Raw genomic sequence first — 21,813 nt, forward strand, 5'->3', positions numbered from 1 at the left:
GCCATAATTCGTTGAACCCACAATGTTGAGCCTGCTGTCCTGGACACTATCACATTGCTTTTGTTACCTGACTGTCGCCCATGACAGTCTGAATTTCCTGAGGACTGGAACTCTATCCTACTTACTTTTATGTCATTAATTGGCCCAGAGTAGGTTATTAATAGGTGCTTTTTGAGCTCAATTGAATTTCCAAAGTTGAGGAGTCTGAGAAATCATTGCATGTCAGGGGAGCTGGAAATAGCTTGAAATGGCTAGAATTTAGGGTATATGTGAGGAGTAGTAAAAAAAAAAAAAAAAAAAAAATGAGGCTGCAGATGTAAGGTCTAACATGTCAAACCATGGAGTTTAGATTTTATCCTATTTTATAGCAAACAAGGTTATTGTAGCAAACTTGAAGTTCTCCAGTAAAGGAGTGACATGATCAGATTTGTATTTTAGAAGACCCTTTTGGCTACAGTTTCAAGGGGGAGTATGCAACACAGGAGGCAAGGACACTGTCAATTCAGGATGAGGCCTTGGACTAATGGAGGGACAGTGCCAGTGGACACAAGGAGCAAATTTCTGAGACAATCTGTGAACTTGAGAATGATAAGGTCTTTCTCATATTCCAATAAGTGAATAGGGAGGTTCAGAGGTGGTGTGTGATAAACCCAACGAGTTATTCAAAAGGAGCCAGACCCGGAAATAAGGTCTTGTTTTAATCTAATGAAGCAATAACCCCTCAAGTCAACGATCTTTTCTGAAGGAAGAATAAACACAGGTGGCTGGGATAGTTACTTTGCGGTTCTTTGTCCGAGAGATTTGGGTCTACATTTGCAGGGGGATCTTTTTGCCCTCATTTCCCATTACTGCCTACAAACCACTAGTTATCTTTCTACACAAGCAGAACCACTCTACTCCCCACACTAACCTGAGGAAAGGGAGGGGGCTTGCAGTGTCTGGGTGCATCCTCACGCTGCCTGGGTGACGGTCTTCAGCCACTCCTCAGGGGGAATGTGCACAACTACAGGCCAAAGTATCAAGAAAGGCGGCGTGGTGAAACTTGAGCGGTGTCCCTAACCAGCACAGCCCTCTCTGTTTCCTTCCCTTCTCTACTCGCCTGTTGATTGAGATTCCTTTGAGCCTATTAAGAGGGGGGTTTGGTTTGTTGTAAGCAGTTTTATTCATCCTTTCAACGATATGAAATGTCTGTTCTGTGTCAGGCACAAGGCGGGGCATATGCCAGTGTTCTCACATCTCAAGGCGGCAGGGCTGCAAAGGAGGAGCGGCTAGGAGGCAGAGCTTCACTGCACATTCCTTTCCTTCTCCCAACATCCCAACACGGCACTTTTAACAGGTGGTTGTGCACAAGCACATGTCAGTTGCATTGAATCAGGGGTGTCTCCATGGCTGAGCACATTCCTATACCACTCGTTCTACCTTGAAAACACTAACTGTGCCAATGAGTTTTCCAAGATAAGACCAACTTCAAGATGGGGGCTGGTATCGCGGAATTTCTGGGTATGCTGTCTGGTGCCCATGAAAAACCCCATGATTCATTTCTGTCATTAATCCCCAGACATCCCTCTTCTACTCACTGAGGAAAATGAACAAGTTACATGGCCAGAGTCCATTTTGAACAACTTTTATTATACGTTTAGTGTTCTCTATACAAAAGAAATCAGTTTTTTTTTTACAGTGATTCAAAAAAAATTCTGAATAATTTGGCCTTTTCATTGCTCATGCAGTCGTTTATAAGTCCACATATTAGATGGTCCTCACGACCCAGAAGCCTTCCCTGCTGAAGGTCGAGCGTGACACCCTCAGATATGCATCTGTCACTGACAACGTTGGTTAATGCAAAACAACTCGCAAAAAGGAAAGAACACGATGTGAGAGGGGTTAAAACAAGGTGTGCCATGGTGAGTTAAATATTTAGCCAATGGAAGAAAAGATCAGACCAATTTGTGGGTGTGAGGGTAGGTGGGTGTGTGGGTAGGTGGGAAGGGATGGAGACATTCGGAAAAGATTTCCCCACTGAAAGGAACAAATTGGAAAATGTGTGTGTTGAAGGGAGGTGAAGGGCAAGAGGTCCTCCAGGGCCCAGCATGGGTGAGGGTGGGACCAGGACAGAAGGTGGCCACGCCACAGACAACTGATGCTCAGTGCAGGAGGATGTGAGGTTGGCAAAGAGCTGGGAGCTGGGCAGAGGGACAACACTGACTGAGGACGTCGAATTTGGGAATCAGAAAGGAGAGCAGGGCAGGGTCACCTGATCTGCATCCTTTTTGAAAAAGAAACAGAGAAGTGCACAAAATTCTGGATTTCTTCTCCCAGATTTTTGTATTTATTGCTTCACTGAAGTCTTTACACGTGCTGACCTCCAGCCCAGCGAATCCCGGGGGGGAGGGAGCTTCCATGGGCCCTGCTGCCCCTCGGCATCCCGCGGCCGTCGCTCTTCCGAGGGACACAGTATGCTGGGGGCGCGATGCATTACGAAGCGAGAGACACCACCCTAGGGGATACTCTAGGCTTCATGGTGACAAACACCAATCAGCTCGTCACTCTCTTCTCCTGGCTTGGGTCTCCCCTTAACAGCACGGCTGGTTCACCACAGGCTGGCACAGACTGGCTGATCTGGGACTCAGAAAAATCCGCTGATTTCATCTGTGGAGGTGTATGGGGATGTGGGAGACGTGGAAAGAGACATGGGAGACAGTGAACCAGCAGGCCAGATCTTAAGTAACACCACTGCTCCCAAGGCGGCAGCTGCAGTGAGATGAAAGAACACTGAACAAGGAGTCAGAAGGCCTGAGCTCAAGCCCTACCTCACCTTGATTTACTAGCTGTGTGACCTTGGGCAAGTCCCTTTACCTCCCTGGATTTTAGCTTACGATGAGTACTTTCAATCAGATCAGCTCTGTGATCCTTTTGCATGCTGAGATCTGATCCTGTCTTAAGCTAGACAGCTTTGTACCTATTTCACTTCCATCCTTATCATTACAAAACATCCATTTAATACTAATGTACTGCTAGAGGGGCACTGGTTTTGGGTGTGGCTTGAGATACTGGGTGGTGGGGTCTGGTGCCTTCCCTGGACAGCTGTCCTCCTTTCCCTCTGTTCCTTCTCAGAACCCATTCTTAGTAGGGGAGGGAAGGAAAGGGCACTGCCCTGGCTTGGGCTGGGCAGGCTGGGAACAGCCACAAGGTTGCCTTGAACTCCCATGGGGTGGCCCCTGCCTGGTTTCAAGGAGGGGCTGCCCAGGATTTGGGCTCTGCCCGGGGCACTGAGTGTCCTCCTGACATTTCAAGCTCTTTGTTTCGTTCGTTTGACTCCTCTGGTTTTCTATTTTAATCAGGGATCTCCCTATATGCTACTCTTAAGCCACCATGTAAAGATCAACTAGGATCCACAGCGTGATTTCTTTCCAGTGGACCTAGCTGGGTGGAACGAACTACAACACGGGCTTGTGTGTGTGTGGCAGGGGCTGGTGCAGTGGTGACCGAGGTATCACGGGCGGGGAGTGTGCTCTGTGCCCTCCCGCTGAGAAGTGATTCCTGACACCTGCCCCACCAGCTGAGAGCCCAGGAAGCCTCGCCTTTTCAGCGTGTTAGTGGAGCAGCCTTGCAAAGACTGAGGCAAGAGTGTGTGACATCCCCACGGCTCTCGTCACACGGGCTGTTTGGGATGCTCTGTGACTCGGCTCTGATACTGCAGAGAGCCCCAGGAGCCTTAAAAAGCTGCTACCTGTGCTGTTCCTGGGGAAAATTCGCTCTCCTTCGGATCAGACTCTGTCTCTCTTGGTTTTGCCTCCAAGAATTGCCCAAGTGGGGCCCAGCGTGGGCAGCCTCCTTCCCCTGCCCTGAGTTGTGCATGGCACCCCACACAGCCCTTCACATTTCATCTCCAGCGGGCCTGGCTATGGACTCATCCTCTTCAAGACAAGGTCGTAATCTGGATTGCTCCCCCGAAAGTGCCGCCCTGCAAAGGCGCCTGCCACTAGGTCTGCTGTGAGGGTGCCGGTGTGGCTGCCGGCTGTGTGCAGGGAGGCAGTCCAGCAGCTGGAAAAGCCACAGATGTCTGTGGGTCTGTTCCCACCCCTTTTCCAGGGCTAACTGCGTGCACGGAAACCATGAAAGCACTGTCTGGGCCCAGGCAGCGGTCCCCTTGCGGGGTGATTAGTACTGGCACCAGCAGCCTCTCGGACCTTGGGACTGAGACCTTGGGACCTGCCAGGAAGGGGGTAGACCAAATGCCTCTGACCCCTCAGGGCGAAGGCAACGGACGAGGGAAGTGGCTACTTTTCAGCTGAAACTCAACCATCTCCCCAAAAGCAAGGTAAGGAAAGAAGGGTCCCATTCACAACGACCCAGGCAAGGTGAGAGGCAGCTGTCCCCTGGCCCTGCAGTGGTGCTCTCCCTAGACACTGGCCTCCCCGCTCCTTTAGCTGGGCCCATGCCCCCACGTGGGGACAGGTTTTCAAAGGAGGGACTGACTAGGGGAGACAGAGGCACCAAAATACAGACAAGTTCAGCAACTTGGCCCAAGGGGCAGAGAAGAGAGGCTCAGGCAGCAGGACTGCCCCTGTCTTGACCAGTCTTCAGGACCAAGTTCCCGCTCCAAAGCTCTTCCCTTTGAGCCTGGAGCCACTGGCGGCTTAAGCACTCAGTGCCAACCAACGCCAACCAATGCCACTCTGTCCCAAGACTCAGTTCCACGACTGTCAGCCCTTCCCCCATCATCAGTTGTGTGGAGGACTTTCCTGAGGCAGAGGGACGGGCGTGACATCTTACGGTCCATCCTGCCCAAAGAGCTTACTTCCGGTACAATGAGTTTACTAGTGCGTCCTGTGCAATATGGAACGAGGGCCTGACAGACTGACTGCTCTGCTCAGATCCAGAGTGTTTTCTGGAAAGGCCGGTCCTTTAATGCAGCTCACAGGCACACTTCCCTGACATTCCCTAGGCTACAGGAATGCCCAGCAGTACCCAGGCAGGTGGAGGAGGAAAGGCAGGGGAGGGGACCCCTGAGCTGGCTCCCTAGTCCCCTACTATTCGCCCTGTCCCCCATCATCACGAGAGAGCTTCCCCCCAGGCTTCCGGGCAGCACACCTGGCTACGGCTTGGACCAAAGGACAGTTACTCGCTCAGGTTCAGACAACATAACTGGCTCAGCTCTGGGCTACATTTTCTCACCTGCAGACAGAGTAGGTGTGCCTATGGGCTTGACCTTCAACTGACTGATTATTAAGTGATGCAAGCATTGCTAATACCTTTGCGGCTTAAACATGTGGCAAACGATGCTTTAATAATGTCTCTGAAGGACACAGCCTTGCTCCTGCCCAGGTCACCTGGCAAGAAGCTGGAGGCGCCAATCAGAGGCTGTGTCTGTGGCAGGTGGTCCACTCCTGGGGGTCAGCTTCACCCTCCTGAAACCGACTTTAGCTGCAGCAACAGCTGAAGGGTTACTCTTAGGCTCTAGATCTCTCTCTTTCTCTCTCTGAGGCTAGGTACCTTTGGTTTCAAAATGGAATAGGTAGGGAGCGTGAAGGCAGCGCCTTGGGTCTCAGAGAACTGCAGGTCTGCGAGTGTCTCCATCTGGGGCAACGGGCTGCGGGGCACACTTTGAGTGGCTGCTCTGGTTCTGCTGTGATGCTTGCATAGGTCGCCCCATTCTCCTTGAGACTGACGTCACTGGAGGCTTCAAGGCTTGCAGGGAGGGGCTGGGAACCTGGGAACTGCAGGGACAGGTCAGAGCTGCATAAGGCATACGAAGAGCACTCCCAGGCCAGGCTTTACAGCACTGTTGGTGGGGGGGGGGGTCTCCTGATAGGTAAATACCCTAAGGAAAGGACACACCGGCTCAGTCTTGGGGGCAGCAGGGCCCCATCCACACGCCATAAAACACCAGTTTCAACATCATACAGGAGCTGCTATCTGCTAGAGACGAAAGGGGGAGCAGTGCTTTCCACCCCCAAGCACACCAGCACAGTCTTCACATCGCAGGGGTCCATCTCCTGGAGGGCAGCAGCACAGACCCTGACCAGGTGGGAGACACCCTCTACTCTGGATGCAGTGGGTGTGGTCCTCTCTCCCACATCCTGAGTTTCACTGATGGGGAGGCAGGAAGTCCAAACCTAGCCCTTTCCTTCTCTCTCGAGGTGGGCACAGCTCCCTAGGGACAGACGCCTGGTTTTCCTCTGCTTGAGGTACACAGTCACTGGAGCTGAAGTCCTTCCCGCTCCTGTTCCTTAAACTCCTTCAGTCATTGCAGCTTTCGTCTCAGACACTCCAGAGGCAGGGGCAGGGTAAGAGCCAGGAGCAAGAGGTAAGCCCACCTCCCAACTGCACCAGAGCAAGGCAAGAAGGCCTGCTTACCCTCTCCCTGCCAAAAATACTGTCATTTTCCAGAAAGGAGCCAAGCCCAGCTCAGCAACTGACAAGGCTGAGGTGGATGGGTTGGGGGCCAGGGGAGGCATCTGGCGAGAAAGGCATCCTTCGGAAATACGTTGGCCCAGCTGCGGTTTGAATACTATAGCTTTTCTGTATGTTCGTTTACGGATCAATCCTTTTTTTGCCTATCTCTGAAGTTTCCTGGGGGAGAATCCACCTATTCTTTCTTTTTTTCCAGGGACATTTCTTCAAAAGGAAAAGAAAATGGAGATGTTGGGTCTGGAGGAGAAGACCCACAAAGCAAAAATAAAGACAATGAGTAAGTACCATAACCAACAGAAACTGGTGAGTGTGTGTGTTGAGGTCAAGGGCAGGCAGTGTGGGTAGAGGCTGGGGGTGGCTGTGAGGCTGAGCAAGGGACCTGGGCTCCCTCCAGCTGAGCTTAGCCATGGCTCCAGCTCGCCCACCGGTGGCACCCCGGGGGGGTCATCGGGAGGGGGCTTGCGGTTGGCTGGGTGGTCACTGGTCCTCACAGCTTGGCAGACTCCCATGTGGTACCCTTGTCCCTGAAGGTGGTGGTGGCTTCGTGGTAGGTCTGCAGTGGCTCGTCTCCCCCTCTCCCCTCCTTCTACTTGCAAGGTAGTGGCTGTGCCTGGGGGGCTCTGTTAGGCCAGAGAATAGATGGCGTTGACAGGAGATGTGGCCTCTGAGCTTTCGTTGCCCTCTGTCTCTTCCTTGTCCTTTTTGACTGTGTACTGGCCGATGAAGGAGCCGTCCTCATTGAACTGTCCCTCGCCGCCCTCGCCGTAGTCCACCAGGCTGTCATCACTCTCCTGCTGCTTGATGGTACCATCCAGGGACGTCTGGCTGCCCTGCAAGGGCTTGTTGTCCTCGTCACTGGATGGAGAGAGGACAGAGAGTCAGGGCTGGCCCACCCAGCGCAGCCCAAACCCAGGCCGGGCGGAGGAAGGCCTCCAGCCTCTTGCCAGGCACGCGTACCACACAGCTCAGAGAGGACGGGACCTCAGGATGACCCAGACCAGCCCTCACTCCCCTCCCCGTCCGGCCAGTTCTGCAGAAGGAAAGCTGAGGCTTAGAGAGGACAGCATCGTCTCCCAGGCGAGGGGCAAGCTGGTGCGGAGCTGGGATGGACCCACACTCCTGGACGCTGGGTCTGGGGTCCTCTCCGGGAAGCTGGGTCGCTCTCCGGGATGGAAGCAGGCAGAGGACGCCACCCCATGGTGAGGCAGAGCCAGCCGCTTGTAGACCAGGGGGACAGGAAGGGTCAAAGAAGGGGAGTCAAGGACTTGGGAGTTCTGGTCCCATGTGTGTCACTGTGTGGTTCTGCAGCCTTGGGAAAGCCCTTCCTTCTTACTGGACCTTAGTTCCTCCATCAAGAGGGTTCAACTAGCTTTGACTCTCTGTGATCTGTGACTGGCTCTGGAAAGACTCTGCTCGTGACAAAAAGCAAGGGTCTGGGCCTTAAAGGGACAAACCTCTCCCTGCCTTTCCCCTTCTTTGTCTTGGTGGTGTTCCTCTCAGTTCTGGTTTATCCACAAACAGATGCTGTTGTTTCAGGGCTAGCAAGTGATGGAGGGAGGAGGGAGGGACATGCAAATGAGATAGGAGGGGCCAGCAACTTGAGACAAAACCAGCAAGGCTCAGAGGATCCAGCTTAGCCCCCCTCTGAGGCCCCAGGTCCTGCCCTTAAGCTCCTCTCATGCAAGGAGAGCTGGTAGTTAAAGTGGCGTCTACCCACTGGGGTGCCTGCTGTGCCCCCAGGAAGTGAGATACCCCGAGTGGGCCGGCATCTGCTCAGGCACCACATCCCTTCCCCTGGCTCTTCTAGGCTCAGAGGCGGGGACCAGGTGCTGCTGGCTGCACTTCAGAGGAGACGAGGTCCCGGCAGGGGGCAGCCGGACCAGCAGTGGGCATCTGGGTCCCGGCAGGCAGGACCACAGCGGTGCCAGGCAGTCTGAGCAGACACCCCCACCCCCACTCCCCTGCCCCAGGCCACACTTAGCCCTTCCTGGGCTTGTGGCAAACCACCGGCTGGGTTGCCATTAGAGTGGGCCGTGAGTTCTCACTTCTAACCTCAGTGCTGGTCAAAGACAGCTGTGGGGGTGGGGGGGTGGGCCGGGAGCCAGAGGACCTAGGCGTCAGGAGATGGAAGGCTATTAGCCCACTGCCCCCATGAGCTGAGTGAATGCGGCCCGTTACCCTGCTTAACTGTGTTCTCTGACGGCAGTGCTGTGGGAGAGGCAGCTGAGTGAGGGAAGTGGGTGTCTGGGGTTATGCTGTATTTGTTCAGGGGGTGGAATTCACGTTTTGAGAACCAGCAGATTCTAACGACCAGGCTCCTTACCCTACTTGCCAGTGTTTTTCACAGGCACCCTCTCCCCAGCGCCCTCCATTCCCCCTGCAAGGGAGTGACAATTGTGTCTATGTGGTTCTCGGGAATTCCAGGCCCCCAAGCTAAATGCAATCACTGAACAGGGTGGCCCAGTGGGGGTGGGAGGGGTCCTTAGTGTGTCAGGTTCTTGTGGGGAAAGAGGATCTAGGTCTGGAAAGAACAGACCTCTCCTAAGGGAAGCCTGAAAGAAACCCAATGACTGTGGCCCCCTGGTCCAGCCACCTGTTAGCCTACCTTCCAGGAGACCTTCGAGGACCAGGTGGGCAGACAAGGGACAGAGAAGCAGAGAGAGACACACCAGAGAGGTGCTCGGGCAGCGAGGTCCCAGATGAGCAGGGTGAGCCAGACCCCCAGCCTGTCCCGCCCAGAAACTTGGTTTTTCCTCTAATGTATTAATTTCTCCCCTTTCCCAGTTTCGGACTCTTGGACTCATCCAAGTGGGGGCTCTAGGATGGATGCCGCAGGCCTCCCCAGAGCCGAAGCCAAGGGGTGCGTATGTGCGTGCGCGTGTGTGTACATGTGTGTGCGTGGTGTGGAAGCCCGTGCGTGCGTGCACCAGTATATGTGTCTCCAGCCTCAGTGTCGGTGGGTCAGGGGGTTGGGGTGGTGAGGCAGGTGTTTTCGCCCAACAGCTTTGGTGTCTGGTGGAGGAGAGGTACCTGAGGAAGTGGCTTCTCATAGCGCAGGTTACCTGGCCCTGTATTTGAGGAGGTCCTCACCCTTCCTCACGCTGCATTGAGGGCTGGGGAGAAAAGGCCCAGGGCCTTTGGAACTGATGGCCAGAGGATAGCTCCTGGCCCATGGGGAAGCTGGGCCCCACCAAGGGTGCTGAGGACAGCCTGGGGAGGGTCTCTCGTGCTTGTTCTTTGAGAGGCTCCTGGGGATGCATGAATTGGATGGATAGACAGCGTCTATAAGCCACCAGATGGGCTCCTGTGTGGGCAGAGGCTCTGCCGCCCATTGATCTGATCCTGTTTGAGAGGCTGCAGATGGGCAGAGTGGCGGCGGCCCAAGATAGGATAAGGAGAGGTCAGAGGAGGATGGGGTGACCTGGCCCCAGAGAGTGACTTGGTGGGGGTGGGGAAGGAGGGCTCCAATCAGAAGATTTCCTCCCTTTGCACTTGGCCTGGGAACGAGACCTCCATGACTCACCCTGCACCATTCCTTTACTCAAAGCATACTTGCCAATAAAATGGACAGATTACAACTTTTGTTAAGCCAGATACAAAGGCCCGTCCAGATCTGAGAGGGAGCATGGGCATAGGACAGTGGCAGTAGCTGGACGTGGGGCCCCTGGGCTCTCCAGTTCTGCACTAGCTCACTGAGTGGAGAGCACAGGAATCTTCCAGGTCACTTCCCAGCCTGGGCCTTGGTCTTCTCATTTGGGACACAGGCACTGGACCAAATGCCTCTCCAAGGCCTATTCCAAGCTGCAGCCCAGAGAAGTCATTCTAGTTCCTGAGGAAAAGGCCTAGAACACCTCCCCACGCCCCCTTCATCCCTCACCTAGTTGAGTTTTAAAGACATTACAACTTCCCCAAGTCATCATCTTCGGAGTGAAAGTGGGGTGTAGGCAGAGAGCAAGCTGAGAGCAGAGCTCATTTCACAGCAAGGGGGGCCTGGGTGCGCTTTCAGAGCAAAAAGGTGGAAACACACATACAAAGATGCAATAAACCTGAGTCGTGCAGCTGAATGAATGAAATGCTGTTCATCGAATGAGTGTAAGTGTGTTGGGCAGTGCACGCCATCCCCGGGGGTATGGGGGTGCTGTCACAGAGGCGGAGGTGACAGCCTGATGGGAGAGGGCATCCGTGCAGTAGCGTCTCAGCCCAGCTGAGCAGCTCTGAGGGAAGGGGGCTGCCTCAGGGGGGGTGAGGAGAACGCACCTGACAAGGGGTGCTCTGTGTGAACAGGAGTCAAGGAGATCGCGCACCTGTAATCAAAGGAGCCATCCTCTTCTTTGGGGTCCTCAGGGCCAAGGGGAACATCCTTCTTTTCTCGCACTTGGTCAGTAAGGGAAGCAAAGACACAGACGTCATGATTGAGCGTGCTCGAGCTCTGCGGGGCCCCAAAGTACAGCCAAAGAAGCCGCCTCTGGGTTCCGTGACTCTCCCTCTTAACAAGGCCCCATCCATGCCCCCCTTGTTCTTGCCTCCCACGGTTGCTCGGGTGCCAAGTGAATTCTGCTTCCTCCTCCCCGTCACTGGGGCTTTTCTTACATCCCCACTGACAACTGAAATCTCCCCCGACCCGGCTCCCCACCACCGCTCCATGAGGTCTTCTCCAAACACCAAATGGATGCGATCCTTGGCACCTTTCTTTTTTTCTTTTTTCTTTTGGCTGCGGCACTCGGCATACTAGATCTTAGTTCCCTGACCAGGGATCGAACCCATGCCCCCTGCAGTGGAAGCGCTGAGTCCTAACCACTGGACCGCCAGGGAATTCCTTGGCACCTTTCTTAATCTGGTTCCCTGTTATAATTATGTGTGCACATTTATTTTGCCTGTAACAGAATGCCAGTTCTTTTCTCGAGGGTGGGGACTGTGTTTCTTCAAAGCTCCTAAGAGAGTGCCCTGGGCAGACAGGACACGCCACACACACCTCTGGAATGGAAGGTGCTCTCTTAACTGTGACCTCACTTGTTTGTGCGACTCCCTCTTCCCACACCTCCTCTGTGATGTATCAGCGTCCCTCCCAGGCCCTGTCTTGTGCTGTGATCCTCCTCCTATGCCAGTGGCACTGTCCTTGAGGGAGGGGTCACCTCTCCTTCTAGTATCCTTAGCACCCAGCACAGAGCCTGGCACACAGCAGACACTGAGGTGAGTGACTTCGTTTCTTCCTGAGGTACGAGGCAGGATAATCACCCCTATTTTAGGGGAGGGAAGCTGAGGCCTTGAAGATGTCACGTAACTAATTAGCAACTAAAGTTTAAGGTGGAGACTGGAGCCCTGGCCTCAAGGCTCCTGGTTCACTCATCTTCCTAATGGATGGGGGGCTTCCCTTGGAGCTGGAGGAAAGGAGATTAGCTGTAAGAAGAACTTTCTGGAACGGGCAGAGGAAGGCTGAGTTTATCTGATCAGTTCTCAGGTGCATCAGTTCCACCTGGAACAGAGGGTAAGCTCAGAAAGGCTGCCCTTCTCCTAACGCTGCCTTTCTGTCTTACAGAAGAAAACCAGCCCCAACACAGCACAACAAAGTGAAAGAACACAACATTCACCAATAAAGGAGTATAATTTCCTGCCCTCCCTGACTTGAAGGAGAGGCATAACTCTTTAGAATCCTAGGGTCTGAGGGCACACGGGCCAGGGGAAGAAAATAAAACAGAATCTCCTCTCTCTGTGAGTTGAGTTTTAGGGGATCGTGGAGGAGGATGTGTTCACAGAGATGCGCAGAAGCCAGCACTTGGGGAGCACGGGGTGTGTCTGGCGATGGCTTTGGGGGCGGGAGCAATTTCATCGTGCAATCCATCTGGATTTTCACTCTCAGGGTCATCCATTGTCCTGTCTCCTGTCACCCCACCCACTCCATCACAGACAGATGGCTTTCTCATCCCTGTTTGAAAAACAGTCAGTATTTCCAGAAACAAAAAAGCCAGAGGTCCTTGTCCTTGACCTTGGTTTGTCTGGGCTGGAGGATCTTCAGGCCACAGAAGAGAAATACTGCTCTGGGACTCAAGAAAAGCTCAAAGCCCTTTAAGGACTGGGGGTCCCTCTCAGTGCAACCCACCCCTCAGCCTCTGCCAGCTCCTCATGTAGGAGCATCTGACCCTCTATTGGTATATCTGATTTCAACCCAGCCACGCTGAGAGCCCAGCTCTGCGGCCTCTCTCATGCATGTGCTTCTTCCATCCAGACCTCTCTTCACTCCGGCCTCTCTCTTACAGTTCCAGAAAATGCATCTCTCCTTCCCACTTCACTGGAACATAGGATCCTAATGAGATTCAGGCTGAAAAAAGCCAATTACTGAGCAGATGGGTGGTGAGTCAAGGGGAGGGAAGGTCATTCTTAATGGGAGCCAGGGTTCTTTCCATCTCCTCTCTGGCTGCCTGGACTGTTCCATCCCCCCACCTCAGGCGAACTTAATTAACTCAAGTGCTTTCTGGCAACTCTGAGATGCACGGAACAGGCAAGAGGACTGTACGTCCAAGCTTGGCAAGGACTGTGCTCACTGAGAGGGCGGAGCCTCCTGGAGCTGGCAGGGGACCTGGTGACTCACAGGAAAGCCCGCTGGCCCTGTCCCCCAAGCCCACTCCTCTGACACCTCTTACCTGGGTACTTGCCGCCTCGACTCCTCTTGATGAAACAGACGATGAGCAGGGTCAGCACCAGGAGGGCGACGGCACACATGAGCCCAATGAACCAGCCCTGGGTGGCGATGTCCGCCTGGTTGTTGGTGTAGGCTGGCGGGGGAGGGCCAGAAGCAAACACGTGGTGAATGATTCACGTGGGAGAAGGTGAGGAGGGGAGGGAAGAACTTCAGTTATTTCATGTCCAGGTTGCTCCTGCAGCCTAACGGTACCACCCAGCAGCTCTCTGGCCCAAACTACCCTACCCTGCTACAGGGACAAAGAGAAAATAATGTAAAAGTCAAGGTCAAAAGGTCAGAAAAGAAGCACAGGACAGGGGTACAGGAAGCAGAATAAGCAGCAGGAGGCTGAACAGGCCCTTTAGGATGGGAAGTTTCCTAAGCATGAGGCGTGGCATTCTTGCAAAGCCAATGGCTGGGCACAGCCTGGCGGGGAATGAGGGAAGGCCAGGGGTTGACTATGATTTCCCACGAATGAGCCACAGGGGTGAGCCGGCACGCTACCCGCCAGGGAACAAGGTCAGCGGTCACATGGCAAAACCCCTGGAAGAACGAACGCCTTCGCAGGCCTGCACAGGCACAGAGCGGCGGCCTGTCCCACCAGTACGGCCCTGAAGCCAATCGGGCTTCCCGGCAGTGGGTCGCAGGTGGGGTACAGTTCCAGGATGCCCCGTGCTTCCCTGTGTCTCCCCAGCTGCACTGTGGGCTCCCTGACAGCAAAGACAGCCCCTGTGTGGGGAGCCCAGACGGGCCGGTGGCGAGGTTAGGGCCAGGGCTGTGCATTCAGCACACCCCATGCTGCCTCTCCCAGACCACTTCCGTACGTGGAGACCCCTGTGACAGCGGGCCCCTCGCTGTCCCTGCCTGGACATGTGGAGACCTGTCTCAAAGTGGGCAGACACCTTCATGACGCGAGGGGCGGATGGGCGGGCCTGGAGACCAGAAGCAGATCTGATGGTGTCCTGGAGGACCAATGGCTAAGGTTAGAGATCAGAAGGGGTGGGGTGGGTAGGAGTCACTTGCCCTCTTCCTTTCTATGGACTGGAGAACAAAAGAAGCAGCCTTCCACGGAAACCACGACGTGGAGGACAGGAAGGATCACAGGGGCAGAACAGACCCTGGGTAACCCTGGGGCCAGCAGAGCGAGCGGAGTGGCCTCTGGGAGAGCCAGACAACATCGGGAGTGCTGAGAGCCACGCAGCCAGAACCGAAGCTCAGGGCCTCCTCGGGGGAGAAGCACAGGCACAGAGGATGGACCTGGGCCCGTGCCGTACTCTAGGGTCTGCATCACACACCATTTTGTGGGGCACGTATCTGGGTGCAGTCTACCCTTTGCTCTTCTTGGGCAGAGAAACTGTCTTTACAGCGTTCTCAGCATCTAGCCAAGGGTACTGCACCAAGATGGGTCTCAATAAACAATGAAGACTGATGAACAAGACCTTCCACGCTCTCTGTGCTCTGGCTGCCCAGGCAGCCCGGGATGGAAAGCAGCTGAGTCCCATGGGAACATGGCTGTGACTACCCTGATCCAGGTACGCTGTGGGGCAAATCCCATCCCTGCTTCCGCTCCCGCTCCCGAAGGCCATTTCCTGCACAGGGTCAGAGAGGTCTTCCTAAACCCCATGCAGGATCAGATCACTTCCTCGCTTCAACCTCCAATGCTTCTCATTACTGTTAGGAAAAACCGTCCACTCCTTATCCTGATCTGCTGGGCTCCATCAGTCCCATCTCCCACCACCCTGGACACTCCAGCCACACTGGCCACTCCCACTCCTGCCCCAGGGCCTTTGCATCTGCTGCTCTTTTTTTCAGATGGCTGCCTCAGCAAATGTCATCTCTTCGGAAAGGCCTTCCTGGAACTTCCCAGCTAAGGCAAAAGCCCTCTCCCCCACCCAGCCACTCTCTGTCCGAGGGCTCGAATTTGTCCTCTTCATAGCACTTATAACCATTTGCTATCTTACTAACAGTTTACACCCATAAGCACTTCCTATGGGCTGGCACGACTCCAAGTGCTTTCCCATGATTATCTAATTTAATCCTCACAACAACCCCATAAGGTGGATTTTTACTATTACCCCTATTTCACAGGTGGGGAAACTGAGGCACTGAGGTTAGTGATTTGCTTAGGGGCCCAGAGCTGGTAAGTGGTAGAGCTGAGCTGTGACCCCTGGCCGTCACAGCTCGAGTCTGTGCTCTTCACTACTCCGCTCTCATCTCTCCACCCAGAAGTAAGCTCCTTGAAGGAGGGACTGTCAGGGTTACTGTCATCCCCCCAGTGCTGGGACACAGCCTGGAACATAGAGGCACTTGATCTGCTTCCTAACTTCCTTCCCTTCGCTCAGTCCACTCATCCTCTTGGCCTGATGGGGTCTCTGCTTCCCTCAAACTCCACGCTGCCCTCCCTTCCGCATCACCCATTCCAGCACGCGACTCAGTCGCCCGCTGTGGGTCCCCTTGGCAGTTATGGCCTCTTTTTGTGCTTGCTTTGAGCTTTGCTGGAGGAAGATGAAGACCCAGGCCCCTCACAGATTCACTAAGTCATACTTCAACTGGACCTTCTCTGCAGCCTGGCCACCCTTCCACTCCTTTCTCACTGCCCCTCCCAACTGCTCCCCCTCCCCCTCTCGCTGCCCCCATGTGACCCTCTCTCTGAGTCAGTGTCTCGGTGTCGAGCTCACCTGCCCCACTCTGGAGACCACTGAAACCTCACAGCCTCCATGACTGTCCCTTCCTTCTGTGTCCAATGCCTCACCTCCTTGGTGGCTCAATCCTGTAAGGATCTCTGAAAACTCTAGCATTTTCAATTTCTTCCTCTGTGCTATCTCCTCCCTTCTGCTGTTAAGCACGTTGAAGCTCCTTGTATCTTAAAACAAAAAACCCTTGAGGAACCTGGCAGACTTTTTGGCTCTAGTGCATGCACTGTCCTCTTATAGGTAAATATTTTTTTTTTTTTTTTTTTTTTTTTTTTTTTTTTTTTTTTTGCGGTACGCGGGCCTCTCACTGTTGTGGCCTCTCCCGTTGCGGAGCACAGGCTCCGGACGCGCAGGCTCAGCGGCCATGGCTCACGGGCCCAGCCGCTCCGTGGCATGTGGGATCTTCCCGGACCGGGGCACGAACCTGCGTCCCCTGCATCGGCAGGCGGACTCTCAACCACTGTGCCACCAGGGAAGCCCTAGGTAAACTCTTTGATCTTCCATCATCTCCAGTTCCTGCCAACTCCTTTCTCTGCCCCCAAGACGCTAACCTCGAGCCCCTCTGTACTCAGCGCTCATCCACCATCACTGAGGGCATCTTTCCCAGACTTACCTTGACACCCTTGACTCTTACTCTCACCTGCCCTCCAGTCCTGCCCTTCCAACTGGTGATCCTTTTTTCATCTCTCATTGTCCTTCCAGCCTGTCCTACACTGTAAGCCCAGGGCTTGCTCCTGACATCTCCTTGGACGGTCCCTCTGCCCCCTTCCTGCCCCCATGCTTCTGCCAGTGGCTTCACGACTCATCTCTAAGGGCTATCATTTTACTCCTTCCAAAATGTCTCTTATATTCACGTCACTGCACCATTCTAAAGGAGTCCCCTCACCCCAGTGTCCATCAGATCCCAAGGATACAATGACACATCATGTTATCATGTTCCCAGAACATTTCCATCATGCCAGGTGCTCTGGTCTTCCCCTCCCTGCATCCTTCCCATCCTGCCCCAGAGAGCCTGGACTGCCACCCTTCCTGCCCTCCACCTTTCCACATTGTACCCCCTCCTTCCTGAATCTCCCATTCCTCCAGCTCACACCAATCTCTGAACCCCCACTTCACCCCTATTTACTCTGCACAATGTAACATTTAATTGCTCTGTTTCCTGCGTTCTGATGTCCAATGATACTATTAAGGCTTGAGAAAAGGGGATTCCTTGGGCCCCCTCGTACTTAGCATGATGTTGGTCACCTAACAAGCAGTCATTGACTACTTATTGATTAATGACCAATTTAATCCTAATATGCTATGGTTAACCTGGGGTGTCTCTTGCATTTTTTCCTGATAACAGCTGGAGGGTCACATGGATATTGGCTTGACCACGTGCCACCTGGGCACTGGGATGAAGGAGCCACTTCAACTTGTGTTTGGATGGTGGTCACCACCTTTTGCAGAGAAGTTGGTCTGAATGTCTGCAGTGACCTGTTTGCTCCACCATCTTGCTGATAGCCGTCTCCCACGAGACTCCTTTCTCTTGGGAGAGAAAGTCACAATACCAGGGAAAGTGGCCATATGGGCAATTTAGAAATTAAATGTAGCTTTCCATTCCTGACAGCACCACGTAAAGTTCAAATGTTACCTTCAGTCCTCACTGAAAAGATCAAAGAAATTTCTGTGAAGTTTGGACACAGAAGGCTGTTCAAAACCAAGTAGATTTTGTAACTATGCTTGGTGATAGATGTCAACTAAACCTATAGTGATAATCATTTTGCAGTATATACATAGATCAAATCATTATGTTGTACGCCTAAAACTAATCAGTGTCAATGATACACAAAAACAAACAGAGAGACCAAAAACCCAGTGGGACCTGGGGTAAGGTGGGCTCAACCAGACCCCATCAAAATGACTCAGTTTCTCAAGAACCAAAAGAAATTTAGGACGTGATCTCACTCACAATGTGACCCCACACACAGACTCTGAGAGGAATAAGGCGTTTTTGCAAGGCAGTTACATTTGTCTGCTAACACCACTCTTAATCGATCCGTTCAACATGTTTCCAGATTCCTAACGGACACAGTAATAGCAACATCCCAAGACCAGGGTATATTTACACTCACCACCTTTGCTGTAGCTAACGGAAGCCAGAACAGCAGCCGTTCATTGGGGACACACAGGTCCTAATAACTCTTACTCTGGCCTAGAGGCCATATTTTGTGTGCCTTCCACACCGCACCCTACAATCCTGCTCAGAAACGGGCAATTCACCTGCAAGGCAGACAGTTCCCATAACTCCGAACTCTAATCAGGAGGAAATTGGTTTGGCCATTGGAGAGAGGCCAGTCACTCAAAGTCAGCAAAAAAATTATATTTCAGAAATAGGGCAGATGAACAAGTATGACAGGGATGGGCTTTTTTGTTTGTTTGTTTGTTTGTTTTGCAGTACACGGACCTCTCACTGTTGTGGCCTCTCCCGCTGCGGAGCACAGGCTCCGGACACGCAGGCTCAGTGGCCATGGCTCACGGGCCCAGCCGCTACGTGGCATGTGGGATCTTCCCAGACTGGGGCACAAACCCGTGTCCCCTGCATCGGCAGGCCGACTCTCAACCACTGCGCCACCAGGGAAGCCCCTGGGCTTCTTCAAATGCAGTTTAGCTTGGCTGCTCTCACTTAAGCATCATTTTACACCTTTCCATCTTCACCTTGCTCCATCCTGGGTTTCTCCCAAACACAGCAGAAAGAGGCCAAATACAAGTAGGTCCCCTAACGTCCCTCCTCCCGGAGTCCCTGAGGTCTAAGGCAGTTTGCTGTCTGTCTCGCTGGCCCCCGTCAGCCCCCCATCCCACCTGCCCCAGGATGTAAGAGCTGGCAGGCCTCCTGGAGTCCAGGGTTATGTGTTTGTGGTCCCTCGGGTCTCTTTGGCTTCAAAAGCTTCAAGAATTGGTGATTAACTTCCCATGTGAGATCTTTCTGGTGAGAGTCAGGGAGCTTGTTAGCATTCCTTGTGGTTTTCTTCCATTTCCTTCCTGAACCACTGTAGCATGTTTGAGTCTATAGACTACAGTGATGGCCTGTGGTTGCCTAAATGACTAGTGGTTGGGCCCAGAGATGATCACTTACGTTGATGAGACACAGAGACCTGGGACATTGTGTGAACTTGACTCTGGAGTCCTGCCACTCCTTTGTGTGTTTTCAAAGGATCTGAACACACACTCACAGACACACATGAACTTCAGAAAGTGGAAATATTTTCCTTCTCTCTGTAGTTTGCACATAGTCATTTCCAGCCAGCCAGGGAGGTAAGTGAGCTGTATGTACTCAGGGCGAGGGTCATACCTGCCCTCTCCAGCTTGCACTGGGAGGAACTGGGGAAACATGCAAGTGCTGAAGGCCTCAATCACTCTGAAAGCAAGTTATGGGATCAGTTTCTCCATAGCAACCACAGGAAAAGAGAGATGAACACCTGAGTCAATATTCAGAAGTGTATTACCAATCATTATTATTATTTTTCTGTAGTGCATGTTTCATATCTCAAAGCAGATTGGGACATACCCCAGGGTAGGGGCTGGTCCTTTTTGCTCTGGCTCTTTCTCCCCAACCCTCACCCACAGTCCCAGGGCTCAGCTCTGGGAGAAGTCGAAGTCTGAAAGCAGGCTGAGCTGGCTTTTGCTGCAATCCCTAGGATGGAACACTACCCTCAAATCTCATCTTTGCTTTCTGCCCCTGTGCTGGACTCAGGTTTGTAATGAGCAAAATCAAATGCACGCACTGGTGAGCAACAGCCTGGGACCCCGACTGGGTCAGACAGAATCCAGCCACCTGCTCTGCTTGGTCAACTGTCCAGTCCCCTGGCCTGGCTCCCAGGGTGACCTGGCTGCTCACGGACATCCTGCCTGAGTTGGCCACGTTAGCCTCAAGCAGGCAGCCGCACTCTCAGACTCCCCGAGACTTGATGGCATGGGCATGCACAGGACAGGCAGAGACACAGGGAGGAGGCCGGGACACCCAGACCAGGAGGCACCAGGCTAGCAGGGGTGGAGTGAGGCCCTCATACACATGGGCAGTGACTCTCAAGATGCAAGCTACCAAGATCAGCCTCGTCAAGCCAGGCGCAGGGAGAGTAATACGTACTTAAGTCCACATTCAGAAGTTCATATAAATCGTTGTGTTTTTTCCTTTATCCTGTGTCTAGTAACCTGCATCTGATTAGGATGTGCCTTGAGGCAAGGACTGGTGCTTCCCGCTCTCAGTCTCTTTCCTCACACTCATCCTTACCCCAGGGCTCAGCAAACTGGCCACTTGGCTAGCTTGCCTGGATGATTTTAAAGAGACACACAGACAGAGAAGCAAGTGTCCTCACGGTCTCCAGACTGCCAGCCACCCTGATCAACAGAGAGATTTCTGAACCTTGTACCTTTTACTGAGCCCCAGTTGGTACAAGTGAAGAAGCTTCTCTATCCACAGCCCTGATAGATCCAGAGCTCTTTTAGGATTAGAAAGCTTCTTCCCCTCCCCAGAACGACCAAAGGTCAACTACATTTAAGCCACGACAAACTTGGGGCAAAATTAAACCAAAACAACTTGTGTAACACACTTTCGAATTTTTAAACAACAGATGACAGTGGCAAGGCAGTGACATACATGCTGATCCTTGGTTTGGTTCCTGGGAGGATTTGGGGGTCAAGACCCTTGGATGGCCTATCCCCTAACCCCACGTGCGAGAAGCAAGCCCCTGTGCCTCCGGGACACACTGCCCCCAGACCCACACGAGGGGACCATGTCTGCATATACACCCAGCCCTGGTGGCTCAAGCACAGTGGAGGCCAGGTGGTCTCCCCTGCCCTCATTCTACAACACCTCCGTTCCCCCCTGCCATCCCACTCATCCCCACAGGGTCAGAAGCATGGTTTCCTATCTACTGGCATGCACTTTTGGCTCGTTTTGTCTTCCGGGGAGCTGCAGACTGACACATAAGAAGAGCCGAGCCACGTCATGCAAGGTGAGGAAATGGGAGGATGAGTCTTCTTTCCGAGGAGAAGAGACAAGCAGGAAGCCGACAATGAGAACAACATGCCCCATGCTTGTAGGGGACGGCCAGGCCAGGCCAGATCCCCTCTCACCTGTACTGGTCATAAAGGTGATGACGGTACTGCTGATGCCCTCGTTGTCCCGGGAATAAACTCGCAACGTGTATGTCATACCGGGATAGAGGTCTGTCAGCTGTATGGGCTGGGCCTGGGCCTTAACAGGGACAGTTTTTTTCGTATGGTTGCCTGGGGAACAGAAACCTCAGTCAGCCTAAGGCTGGGCATGATGAGCTGGAGAGGCAGTGCTTAGGCTCCTGGGCACCTGTCAAAGGTAGAAGCATGGAGGGTGGGGGAAGGGGCCAGGCTGTCTTGCAGACCTGGAGGTCACCGGGCAGCTCCACCAGCTTTCTCACATGCTGACTCTCCTACACGATGGCCCTGCAGCCTAGGACACTGTTCCCTCTCCTAAAGTTTTCTGTCCTCACCCCAGTCTTAAGCACTTAGCACATCATGACCTGCTTCCTTAAGCTCTCAGGGTGTCAGCCAGCGCTCCGTTACCCTGGAGAGGGTCAGAGAGCCAGTCAGCATCCCTCACGGTAACCGGAGGTGAGACGGCCTCTGCTTCTCAGCTCTCACTCCTGGTTTCCCTTCTCATTTCTCACTGCGTGGTGAATTTACACATCAGGAGAAGCGAGTGCCTGGGTGTCTGAAAAAGTGCGGACCAAACTAGGAATTCTGTATTCTGTGGATGTGAATATCTCTCCAACTGCAGAGAACTAAGAGTTGGCTTTGTTCTCCCTCAAAGAGCTTTGGGTGGATTTCCAGCACAAGCCAAATAGGCCAGCATGGTGGGTCTGAGCCCTCAGGAACAGGGGCCTTCACTCAGAGAAGGCAGATAGCCTGACCACACTTTACAGCCTCACACATCTCGACGCCTGCTCCCCAGTTCCAGTAAAGAATGAACAGCTCAGCTCAAGCCACCAGCTGAGACGAGTGACCCTGGACGGT

General features: G+C 53.4%; 1 protein-coding gene across 1 annotated transcript in view; it reads right to left on the reverse strand.

Moving 5' to 3' along the window:
- Positions 1–1,614: 1,614 nt before the first annotated feature.
- NFASC (neurofascin) overlaps positions 1,615–21,813 on the reverse strand; it is a 149,629-nt gene continuing 129,430 nt past the window's right edge. Inside the window, exons 28-31 of the mRNA XM_059996109.1 lie at positions 20,899–21,051; positions 13,053–13,184; positions 10,719–10,788; positions 1,615–7,269 (exon numbers count right to left, since the gene is read on the reverse strand). Of these exons, the coding sequence (XP_059852092.1) occupies positions 7,038–7,269; positions 10,719–10,788; positions 13,053–13,184; positions 20,899–21,051 (587 nt within the window). The 3' untranslated portion in view covers positions 1,615–7,037. The remainder of the gene's footprint in view (positions 7,270–10,718; positions 10,789–13,052; positions 13,185–20,898; positions 21,052–21,813) is intronic.

This window comes from Delphinus delphis, chromosome 1 (assembly GCF_949987515.2).
Source record: "Delphinus delphis chromosome 1, mDelDel1.2, whole genome shotgun sequence".
NCBI lineage: Eukaryota > Metazoa > Chordata > Mammalia > Artiodactyla > Delphinidae > Delphinus > Delphinus delphis.